Genomic DNA, 12,390 nt, shown 5'->3' with positions numbered 1-12,390 from the left:
GTTTAAGGTTGTCGCTGTCCATTTCAGTTTTATTTAAAGTACCTAACTCCTAAGTCATAGCTATGCAGTCAGTAAAAAAATATTAAAATTGGAGTCAAAGTGCACTAAAACCTATCGAACAACTCAGAGGGGGTGTAAGAATGCAAATGTAGCTGGTGTTATGTTTCTTTCTGTTTGTGCGCCTTTCACCAGTTTCTCTCGGCGGAGTGTTTTGTAAGCAAACAGCCGCTGTCAGTTGTTTACTCAAACCAATGATTTTATGCGTCTTGCATGTCACAGTGTATGGATCTGTCTCTCACTGTGAACACAAGCATGATTTAGTTTAAAGATGGACAATCAGTGAGCCTATCCACCTACCAAATTACCTCCAACAATATAGAAACACACACGCACACACAAACACAAGGATAATTGCTTTTTAATGATCTCACATTATGCAAATGCTCATCATGAAGCCATAAATCTTTTGAGGAGTTTCTACCTGCCTGACCAGCAGTATTGCCAACAGACTGACACATTATATCATAGGAGAAAAGTTATCTGTTCAATAAAATGCCTTACTCCTGCTCATTTAATATATATATAATATACCTTAAAGTGTACTTTTAACTTTCACAAAACTACTGGCTGGAAATGTATCTAAAAATGGGGGGAATGTGGTACAGTAGTGTGTTTAATAACCTACAAAATTAGCACTGGATCCTGTGAAAAATATAAGTTTGAAAACCACAGCAGTGAGTAGTACTCAATTAGGTAAGAAAAGCAGAGGCACCAGATGGATAGATAGCATGGTACAGTATGAAAGGAGAGAAACAGGAAAACATCTCTCAGCCTTTGATTAACACAGAAAAACTGAAGATTAAGGGTTTTTCCTTTATACCATCATCTCTCCAGGATAATGCAGGACACTTTAGAGACTTCTCCCAAAAAGAGAAAAAGGAAAGGAAATCCTGGAGTTCATCTCAAATGAACTGCTGGCTCTGAAAGCAGTGTTGTTCTTTCAGTCTCTGAAACTCACTAGGCCCATGAATTATTCTCCCCGATTCTCAAAGTCAAAGTGAAGTGAAAAGTATACAAGAGCAACTTAGGGGAGTGTTGTGTGTGTGTGTGTGTGTGTGTGTGTGTGTGCAGAGAGAGAGAGAGAGAGAAAGAGAAAGAGTGTGTAAGAGTGACAAAAAAAGACAGAAAGAGAGAGGGAGAGGGAGAGAGAGATACTGTAGTTACGGCGGCTAAGAAATTAATCGAGCCATCTGGAAAGAGCAGGAGGCCTGACAGGAGCCTGTCAACATGGGGCATAAATCCTGAATCTCAGTCCTCAATGACGTTTACTGTGAGTGACGGAACAGCGTTTAAAATATTTAAAACAAGCACAACAATAGATTTAATCATCGGTCACTTCTGATTAAACTGAAGTTGTCTAGTTTAAGGACAAACAGAAGATACAAGAGAAAAGAAAAAAAATTTCCATCCAAAACCTTATTTCAGAGTCAAGGCAAGGACTAGTGATATTGATCCATGGACCTTAAACCTCTTTTTGTTCTGTGGCGGAGGGCGATTTTGTTATTCATATTACAGTTTGTATACGCCTGGAATGGAAGCGAGTCCTAGGAAACATGTCCCAGAATCATAATACAAGCTAGTGTTTAAAGTGCGAGGCTGACAGAATCACATGGTGTCAAGTTTCTTTGTAAATTTAATTTCTCAGGGGGGGGGGGGTCATCACTTTGAGGATGCGGGAACCAGTAAGTCAGCATTTTCTGTCTTTTATCCATCTAAACTCAATTGAAAGGTCTGAATGAAGTGCATGTTACAGGACATGATGAACTCGTATAGGTTAACATCATGTTGGCTGATGACGTCTTTGCTTTGTGTAAAAAGACAATTTCATTGACAGTGACCTTGTTTTTGTTGTGTGTGGGTTTTCTTTTTTTCTCTTTTTTCAGCTTTACAGCTAATTTTGGACCCGTTTTCTGCACAACACAGATTGGATTCTCATGAATACATCCTTGTGTCTGCTAATAATTACATTTCCTCTAAATTTTCCTTTGATCCTTATCATCCAGATGCCCTTTTGTCGATGTTTAGATCCCAAGCTACATCTCTTTGTTCCATTTAGTACGCTCTAGCTATGCGATAGCGTCTCTTTGCGTTTTGTCCTTTTCCTTTTTCCTCTGTGGCAAAAGCCACAAATTTAATTGAATTTCTGGGCTTTTAATGTCTGCATTACTCTAATCAGAGAAGAGGAGAGTAGACTTGTTTATCTCGACCTTGGTAGAATTAGCAGAGGGTATTGGTGGAGATGTTAATGCTTTGGGGGGAAAAAACCCCACAAACTATTCTGCATGATTGTAACCTGGGCTGGTATTGATCAGCTAGCCCAAGTTGTTGCTTATAAACACTCCACACACTGACATGCAGTTTAGCATCAGGGAGAAAGCGTATTCTGGTAACAAAATACTGTAAAGTCACTCCAAAGATACACAACACTGTGACTCACAGACAAAAGAAGTGATTTGTACATAGAACAACGCCCATCTAGACAAAAACAATTTATATGAGATGACCTAGCTTCCTAGTATTTTTGTGACTTTATATTATTAAGATGCTACAGCTGGAAGATTCATCAGTCACAGACAGTGAAAAGATAGGGCTGCCATTAAACTAAGGTGCAGCCATTCTACTATCTCCCACAAACAACATGCAATATAACCTTCTGAGAGGGTGGCACGACTGCAGGCAAGGCAGAAAGCAGTGGAATGCAAAATACAACCCCAAATACCCTGGGGCCCAGAGGCAAATTTGATTAAAAGTTTGTTTTTCTTCACTCTCAACAAACGGAGGAGCTCGTCGATGCGGCACTGACAGTTAATTGGACTTGGCAGGGCCATGAGTTCATTCGTCAGCATTGTGTGGGGCTTGCCTAGGAGGAGCAGGACAATCGATGTCCCTCAGGACGGCCTGTAATCACTGCAACACTCCAATGAAGTCCAGGGTTAAACATCAGGAGATTGCAGGTGCACCAGAGGATCTGAGAAAGACTGCTAATATGCTCCCACTCCCAAAGCAAACCAAGGACACTGCAACACAACACCCAAAGGACTGTGATGATCCCTAAGAACAGAATTACTCGTCAAACTATTATCCTCACCGAAATTATCATGGAACCAAGGTAGTGAGAGGTGACATGGGTGTCTATGAGAAATACTTAAATACTTACAAAACTTTACAGAGACATTGTGCAACATTTGATGCTACACTGAACTGGATGAACAGCGCCTTTGCCATTCCCACTCCCCGTAATGGACCATATTTTATGAAGAAAATAATTCTATTTTTCTCTCTGATGTCCTCCAGCTGGTGTGCATCAACTTTCTGTTAGCTAATGTTAGGGCTAGGTCAGTTAGTTCACTAGGACTGTGAGCTTAAAGCACCCAGGGAGTGTTAGTGTTTGTACTGGAGGCGTTTTGGACCACCAAAAAGAGGATATTTTTAATCCTGGGTGAGTGGGCAACCAGGATCAGTAGAGGCAGAGCATTGCAGAGGTGACACTGAGAGGACAATGGAGAAAGCTAAGAAGAAAAACGGAGAGTGATCGAGCGAGAGGTCGCCAGGCCAAAAATAAAACTTTAGTTGTTGTCAAGAGCTTTGTAAAATAAAAGGCTGAAAGACAGACGCCGAGTTGGGCTTCTTGTTGTTGGACTATTAAATAATATTATCTATGTCTTGTGTTTATTTGTTGTTGTACCTGAGCTGTTAGCAAAGTCAACTCATTCGCTTTTAATTGTTAGTAATGTAGACATCTTAACAATGCAGATGTAGCTGTCGATATTTACGACTGCGGTATTGCACTGGGGCACTTCCTACATTATGTTGCTTTAAAGTTTAGTCTAGAGGTTACTCGAATAGTTCTAACCTTAATTAATATTTTTTTTTCAGGTTTATTCCCAATCTCCTCTCAGGAAAATGTAAATTATGCTATTTTGGTCATTTTTTAGAGGTTAAACTCAACACAACAGGCCAAGTCGACACGTGCAACTGTTTATGTCACAAATATTACACAAACAGTTTGTTTTAAGGGATCACAAGCCAAAAAGGTTGAGGACTAGTGGCCTAAATCAGTGGTATCCAATCTGGTGGACAAGACTGTAAGATTATTAGGTTAGAACAGAAAGAGAAAAATATTTCTCCTACACAAATTCTGACTATTCTACAATCTTTCTCATTGACACTGCTGGAGAGACTTCAGAAGACAAAGCCAAGATGCGTTTTCACACCACAGCAGCTTAAATCAGGTGTGTGGAATTGATGTGGGTAGATGTCTACCACACACTGAAGTGTAAAAAAGGTCATCAAAAGCAATGATTAATAAAAAATCAGCTGAATTTTTGGAAACAAACTTCATAAACACGGCAATGGTCCACAAAATCTAGTGTGACTTATAGACTGTGAAATGATCCTTTGTTTTACATTAGTATTCAGGACATATCTTATCTCTCTAAACTGTTATCATAGCATTTCAGCTATTTTAGACACACTGACCTTCTCTTAAGGACAGAAGATAAGGTTTTTTAATGTCCTTATTAAATCAAGCCATCTATGCAGACTCTCGGAGCTGAGTAGTGTCGTCCAGGAGCTCTTCACTCTGTCTCTCTCTTACTGACTAATAAGCATCACTGTGATAATGACCGGGGGGACTGGATGTTGTGTCTGCACTATTCAAAATGATTGTATCATACTAACCATCACCACAATATGCCATGATATCCACCTGCTCTTTGTGCAGAGGTTATATGCATGGAAAGAAAGCATGCACACACACACACACATACACACATATACATTTTAGGCACTCTCCCAAAGGTAATGGAGCGGTGAGCTCTTGGGGAACAATAAATCCTGGTTAATGGGATGATACAAAAAATCTTCAGAGCAAAGTCAATCTGCATACTGGGCCAATGAGGCTTATATGTACAGAAATGTTAGAAAGATATGTATGTATGTGTATGTGTGTGTGTCAACTAGTTGATGAATGATACTAATGCAAAAACCTCTTCATAAGATGGTCGCTATCAGTAAGAATATTTGAATAATATTTAATTCATGATCACCACAAATCTGTGCGTGCGTGTCATCAGCAGTGGGAAAAAAAAGCTACAGTCAGCTACGGCGTGTGTGCCACAATTCATTCGATGGACTCGCCATCAGTCAGTTGAAGTCACAGCACAGTGATTTACACCACACATAAGTCACACTAGGCACAAACAGACATGCAGGCAAAGATCTAAGGGGCATGCTGCCACATCTCGAAACATCTCTGTCAGAGCTACAGCGGTGACAAACACACAGTTCAGTTTGTTTTGTTTACCAGGCAAAAAGCTCAACCCAAACCAACAAAATGTGTATGTGAAGTTCCTTCTAACTTACCTAACTTGCACCTTTAAAGCAACACCACTTAGAAGTTGCCGTTTTTTATATTTAGTGAGTGCATCACCCCCCTGTCATTGTTACGGACAGTTGTACTCATCTATTTGTTATGATCACATTACCCACAATCAAAAACCATCGAGTCGACAACTTTGGTAACAGCCAAACATCAAGCAAGTGCAACGACACAAGACATCAGCATCGGCAGCCAGATAATATTACTTAGTAGATCAACAGCAAGAAGCCCAGCTCGGTGTCAGCAACAAAGGCTCCCTGTCAGAATTAGCACACGCCTAAAAACTTCTTCTTCCTGGTGGTCCAAAATGCTCGTGGTTCAAACACCACTCTGAGCTCACACATAGCTTACAAACTGAGCTAACGGTAGCTAACAGCAGCTATAGTTTGCAGCAGTTTAACTATCCGAGATTTGAGGCGAAGCAACCGGTTGACCTCATAGTGAAAGCAAAAGACATTTTTGTTATGGAATTTTCTATCCTTAGGTAACATGAGGTCACGTGTGGGCCTCGAGGTCCTCAGCAGTATTAATTGTTTGTCTTTGACTAGGTGCCACCATATCTGAACACTGTGGTGGCCAGAGGCGAAGAGACCTGTTGCTGCCTTCTTAAACATAATAGATAGCTTGCCGTTGACTTTCCAATCTGCGTAAACAGACATCTGTGTCTCCAGACTATAATATGCTGACAATAACAATCCATTGGTAAAGACATTCTCTTTGACTAGTTCTGGTCGTGTAGTAGTACTTTGAGAGTGTCTCTAATTCTCCTTGGCCAAGCGTCAATAAATAATACAGCATAAGACATCAGAGGCTCCTGAACACTTTCTTCCTTCCTGACCTCACCATTGATCTTTGACTTCAGCAATTTCTCCACAGCAGTTTTCTATGTAAAATATAATGATTGGACCTGCAGCACAAAGTCACATGGTGCAGAAACAGACAGGCCACACAGTGGAAGTGACAACATTCCCCACTGTTGCTTTAAAATGTAATAAATGTCTTGGCTAGTAAAGACTTTAGTTATTAGTAAATCGGTTGCTAGAAAACACCTGTCCAATCAAAAACAATCTAGTGTGAGTGTTGACAGGAGGTGACTGTGGGATCATGAGTGGTAACAATTATTTCAGGAGTCGTGATCAATGTGATCAACTTAAAGGTGCCCTGTGGAGCCCTTGTAAACAAACAAAAGCATTGTTCATATTCAGTGTTAATCACCAAAACACATTGTGCTATTCTATTGTGTTTTTTAGACCTCGGGGTCTAACAAACCTTAGAATTGTAATTGGTTTGCTTTTCCCATAAAGCCTTTGCAAAACTGATTTTTAAAACATCTTAAATCATACATTGTTTGCTTCCACATTTACAAGCCTGCAGTCTTCTTCACTCTCTTTGTTGGCACATTGCTACATGTTACTGCCACCAATTGTCAATCAGAAATCTTCATTTGCCTCTATCAAATAAGGCTAAAAAAAAGCCAAATAGACACAACAGAGGCTCAGTCCTCACTGTAGCAACCCAGGGTTTGAGTCCAACCTGTGGCCATTTGCTGCATGTCATTCTCCCTCTCTATCCCCACTTCCCCGTCACACTTCAGCTGCCACTATACAATAAAAGTAAAAAAAAAAACATTTAAGTTAAGACTTTGTTGTATATTCAAACACGGAGAAATATGTGTGTTTCAGAGTCAGTATGCAGTTTGTTGTTTGTCGATGTGTATTGTGTTTTTTGGAAGATACAAATATAATCTTCCCAATTTACATTAAATAGTATTTTGATCAGTAGTCAGATGAGTCAGCCATATTCCATTACCTTTCACTCTTCAGTACTCGTTCTACATTTCCTAATAATGTTAGCTTTGTCAGTTTGTTCAGTGAATCACATAACCACTGTATCTTATAATTGTTTGTTTAAATATTTTATAGCAAATATCTACTCAAGAATACGTTCTTGTGATGCATTTTTACTTAGTCATGCATGAGGCTGTGTTCAGTGAGGAAAAATCTCCTCATTCATTTCAGTGTGACCAGTGAGTCAGGCACTGCAGTTGTTAGATCCTGTCTCAGAGTATTATAAACTGCTGTGCAGAGTTTTGCTGCCTAATAAGCCTTTAAACTCATGGATATTTTACTCGGGTTACTCAAACTGGACCTCCTGAACTGTATTTAATTGTCTCACCATTACCTTAAACAATACATCCCTACAAACACAGCCGCTTACATTGTTTTGTAGGGCTGTTGCAGCTGTGGGTCAGCAGTTAGAGTGGGTTGTCTACTCATTAGATGATCAGTGGTTCAATCCCTGGCTCCTCCAGTCTGCTTGTCAAAGTGTACTTAACCCCCAAATTTAACAACTGCTCCAGTGTGTGAATGTGTATGAATAATTAGCTTCCTGACTGATGAGCAGATAGCACCCTGTATGACAGCCAATGCCATCAGAGTATGAATGGGTGACTGAGATATGTCGTGTAAAAGCGCCTTTAAGAAGACTTGAAAGGCAGTACAGTCCATTTACCATTTTCAGTCTGAAGGCTGTCTACGATAATAAACATGTGTGAACTAGGTTAAGAAAAACTGGCACAACTGGCTCCGGTTCATCGGTACGATACGGAGTCAAGAAAGAGGTTATATCTCAATGAGCATGAACTCTGTACTGTGGAGAAAATAAATAACACTGTCACATGCTCAGCAGTATATAAACTGGCCGCAATTCTCCCCAGGAGCCCAGTGTACTATACAAAAACAAAGCTCTGTCAAGGCAGGAGGGCTTCATGGATATACTCACACAGAAACACACATACAGAGTAGTGTTCCACGAGGCACTATAGATCGGTCCATCTCAGGTCCCTGCAAGAAATACCATTGCCTGGGCGCTTTGATCTACCAAAATGAATGAGGCAGTCGGCATCGACTGTTATGAGCAGCAAGAAACCCCTTTCAGAACGATAGTTCGAATATTTATAGTTCTCCCAAAATGTCTTTCCTTACATGGTTGTGTAATGAGGAATTCAATTGATTTAGACTTCTTTTTTAAAGGTGGTGTGGAGATCCAATCTGACATCTCCAGTTTTTTTTTTGTTGACACTAGGCCATCATCTCAAATAAAAGTGACTAAAAGTTGCTTTTATACTGAGGCAGCCATTCAAAAGGCACACACACATATAAACATGCACAAATATTGAATGCTCTATCCGTAAGATTAATGAAGAGAGGCAGAGTTTTGAGAGAAAAGTATAGGGACATTTGGAGTGATGCGTTGATGTGCATCTCTGTCCCGTTCAGTGTAATTCACAGTCTTTTGGTTCTTTGACAGCGATGCATGTCAATGTCCTGCTGCTGTGGGATTGGAGAGGAACCATCTGGCACAGATGCACTTCGGAGAATAATGTGTAAATACTGTCGACGGGTGCCAGAGGGAGTCCTCACAAGGGTGATTTTCAAGCCAAAGTGATGTTTAACTGCATGTTTTTGGTCTGGTTACTCATTAATGTGATGCCTAAGCTGGTTGGGGCAATGTCATCTGCAATGAAATAAGCTAACAAAGCGAAGGGAAATATCTCTTCATGACCCAGCCCAAATTCTCACTTCAACGCAATGAGGTCAATATCTAATAAAAATCAATCACTGATTCAAAACGATTTAATAATGAATAATCTTGACAATTACCATAAAATAAGTAGCATATAGCCCTCCTGTCTGGTGCAATATCCCATAAGCAAGTGTTCATAGGCCACATTCATCAATTAACCATGTGTATAGCAGCCGCAGCAGTGGCTGCCTTCCCATTTGAATACATTAGGGAGGAATATGTTACCTCATGGACCACGGCTGACCAACTGCATTAGATTTGGCTATTAAGTGTGATAGATTTCCTCTTAGAACACAAAGGATGCTTTGTGGTTAACAAAGCTAAACTACTCCTTGGACTTTCTAGATACTTGTCTTGGTACCATTGACTTTTTGAATCTCTGCACTAGTGGGTGAACATTTCCACCACCAACAAGGTAAAGCGAACTTTAAGAAGGCATCAAGAAGAAACACTAAAAGCACCACATTTATGCACATTTCTTCTCCCTGAGCACCGGGAACATATCATTATCCAACTGAAGCACATGAAATCAATGACAGTGCTTCGTTGCACCTAATATTTTACAAGTGACGGCAGTCATAGCTAAATATACCTTGTACATACAACATCTATCTTTATCATTCTCTTTATTTGAAAGCTGTTATTACTGTAGCATATAGTGACCCCGGGTGACAGACTCATCAAAAGGGATTAATCATGAGTGCTGAAAAGTACACAAGCATGGGAGCCAAATGGCTAGGTCATTTCTCTGCAACTTTAGAAAAAAAAAAGTCTACTTCAAACCCAAGAAACTCATAAGATTCTGAAAAAATGTTATATGGTTTTTGTTCAATAAACTCATAATATTCTACACAGATTTGATTTTCCATTTCATCTCATACTGTGCTGTTCTTTTTACAGCAACATATAATATATTTGTTGCAAACTACAACCCATAATATCACTACTTTTGCAAAAATCTAGTACTATATTTCAGTAGACTAAAATTACTAAAGACATACTGTTCAGTCCCATAAGCAGAGCTCCATCTATCTGAATTGGCTTTGCTAAAATTGCTGCTGTCTCTGTTCTATTCAGTCTAATATTTTTTCATCCGTTTTTTTTTTATATTTACATGATATAAAACCCTGCTGAGAATAGTGTTGTTTTCTCAAGACCCCACTGGCACAAACAAAGTACACACAATGGCACAAGAAGGCAAACACAGTACATTTCAATATAAAAAGAGACGAAGTCAAAGCAACAGAAAACACGAGCACAACAGAGGAAAAACTGATGAAAAATAATCCCCAAACATTAAGATGTACATCTCAGCCCCGAGCTGTTAAATGAAAAAGTAAAAACTAATTTCATGACATGTGATCAGACCATGTTCCACAAACACAACACACAGCACCAACCAACAACAGCAATTAATCTTTCATCAGTCTTTTGGGAAAACACAACCTCAGCTCCGAATGCTCCAAATCCACATGTGATAAATGTGGAACAAGACAGCATTTGCAGACAACAGTCAACAGCAAACATCCTGTTTTGTTTGTTTTATCTGTAGTCCACATCTACCCTTGTGCCCTTGAGATGAGTCTCAGACACCCCAGGACTCAAGGCAGGTCACAGAGCAGGCCTGGTCTCAGTGGGATTGCTGCCTCAGGCCAGGGAAGAGGATGAAATGTTTTCTGGCTACAGCAGGTGGACAACAGCGGGTGTAAAACAGGCAGTATCTTTCTTCAGCCTTCACCACTGCTCCCAACACAACTTACTGAATCTCTCCCACCTTATCGCCTTCTCTTTTCTGGCAACAAACACTCCAACTCTTTATTTTCACCACCTGACCCATATACAAAACTGCTTCCTGGTGGGTGCTGCTCCAGAAACGAGGTCCAAGCCTTTGATCCAGCTCCAGATCACTGGCTGAAAGGCTGTCACTTCAGCTTTAGGCCGCTCAGCATCCCACGGCAGCTCTTCATCTCCAAGCCTGGGCGACACACTTTTTATCACATTCATACATCCTTCATCATGTGACCACCTCATTCTGCCCTCTCACCAGCTACCATGTCAGGGAATTGGCTTTTATGTGAGCACAAATAACTCAACTCAAATATAATACCTGTAAAATAAACAGCAAATAAACCACGGCACTGATTGTGTTTGAACTGTGCTTTTTCAGCCTATGTGAGCCATATTATGATGCTGCATTCACTTACACGAAGACTACTGAAGCTAACATCACCGATTTGAGCTGGGGAAAGTAAAATTTACAGTGAAAGACAAAAAAAAAACATGCTGAACCATTTACACGAAGGAAAAAGAGGGCAGATTTAATTTAGAAATTGGCACGCATTCCTCATTTCTACAGATGAAAGCTCGTAAATGAAAAAGCCTGGAATCAAGCCTGGTATGGAAATCTAAAGTTATGAATAATGCCTCTGTCTCAATCATCAAGTCTGTTTTAATAAGGTGAATTAGCCCAGCACCTGCAGGCTGCAAGGCACACACGGCTGCACTCCTAACCAACCAAGAGCGGGACAAGAGTCTCTGGGGGCCCTGAACCTCACATTCTTCCTATTGGACCCTAACCGGTCTGTAGGAGTGAGCAGTGGCAAACAGCTCAGACTTGTCATTTATGTCCATGAATCCACCTCCACTGGGCCGTGCTGCAGCAGGAGCAGCTGATTTACACAGAGTTGCTAATCAGGAAATGGCTCTCTTGCTAATGAAAACTCATAGATCTATACAATAACACTGCTGATATGATTTTAGCTCCCATTACTCATTCCTAAATATGCGATAGGGAATAAAAGTTAAATGCTACAGAGAGCAGACAGTTGAAGTTAAGAATTTGGGGTCAGAAATGTCGACAAAGAAAATGTTGCTTGGGTCATAGCTATCTGGAAAAAAAGAGCCTCTGCCTCTGCAGAGATAAATATCACAAAGGAGTAAATAGATTTTTTTCCCGGTTGGCCTAAGTGATTCTCCAGCATTTAGCTGATTACAGGGTGGATATGCCTAACTCCACTTTCCCATCTCTCCTGGAGCCCAGCTCTGGGAGCTGTGAGAAAACCCAAGTTGTAAATAGAAAGGCCAGCACAATGGTTGGTTTCAGCTTGGCATTGATTCATCATTCCACTGATCAAGTCATAGGCACCAGTCTAATCATGATTAAGACCATAACAGAGAGCTCGGTAGACACAGGGGGGGATGCAACCATCCATCCATCCGCTATATTCATCAAGCAAATCACTTCCACTTCCAGCAAATGAAAATGAATTCATTGTGACTTACCTGTTCCATTGGCTGTGTTTGCTAAGAAGAGAGGATACAAAGCTAAGCAGCTTTGAGATAGACGCACATTGAGGCAAAACAGT

At 40.4% G+C, this 12,390-nt stretch overlaps 1 protein-coding gene across 8 annotated transcripts in view; it reads right to left on the bottom strand.

The window, feature by feature from the left end:
* The window catches only part of megf11 (multiple EGF-like-domains 11), a 70,069-nt gene that overhangs the window by 34,417 nt on the left and 23,262 nt on the right, over nucleotides 1–12,390 (bottom strand). For 5 of the 8 annotated variants that reach the window (XM_019272213.2, XM_019272220.2, XM_019272215.2 and 2 more), the window contains exon 6: nucleotides 12,308–12,328. The exons of the other annotated variants lie outside the window; for them this stretch is intronic. In XM_019272213.2, the coding sequence (XP_019127758.1) occupies nucleotides 12,308–12,328 (21 nt within the window). The remainder of the gene's footprint in view (nucleotides 1–12,307; nucleotides 12,329–12,390) is intronic. 8 annotated transcript variants of the gene reach the window in all.

This window comes from Larimichthys crocea, chromosome XXI, assembly GCF_000972845.2.
Source record: "Larimichthys crocea isolate SSNF chromosome XXI, L_crocea_2.0, whole genome shotgun sequence".
Lineage (NCBI taxonomy): Eukaryota > Metazoa > Chordata > Actinopteri > Sciaenidae > Larimichthys > Larimichthys crocea.
This window is presented reverse-complemented; position numbering and strand designations above follow the sequence as displayed.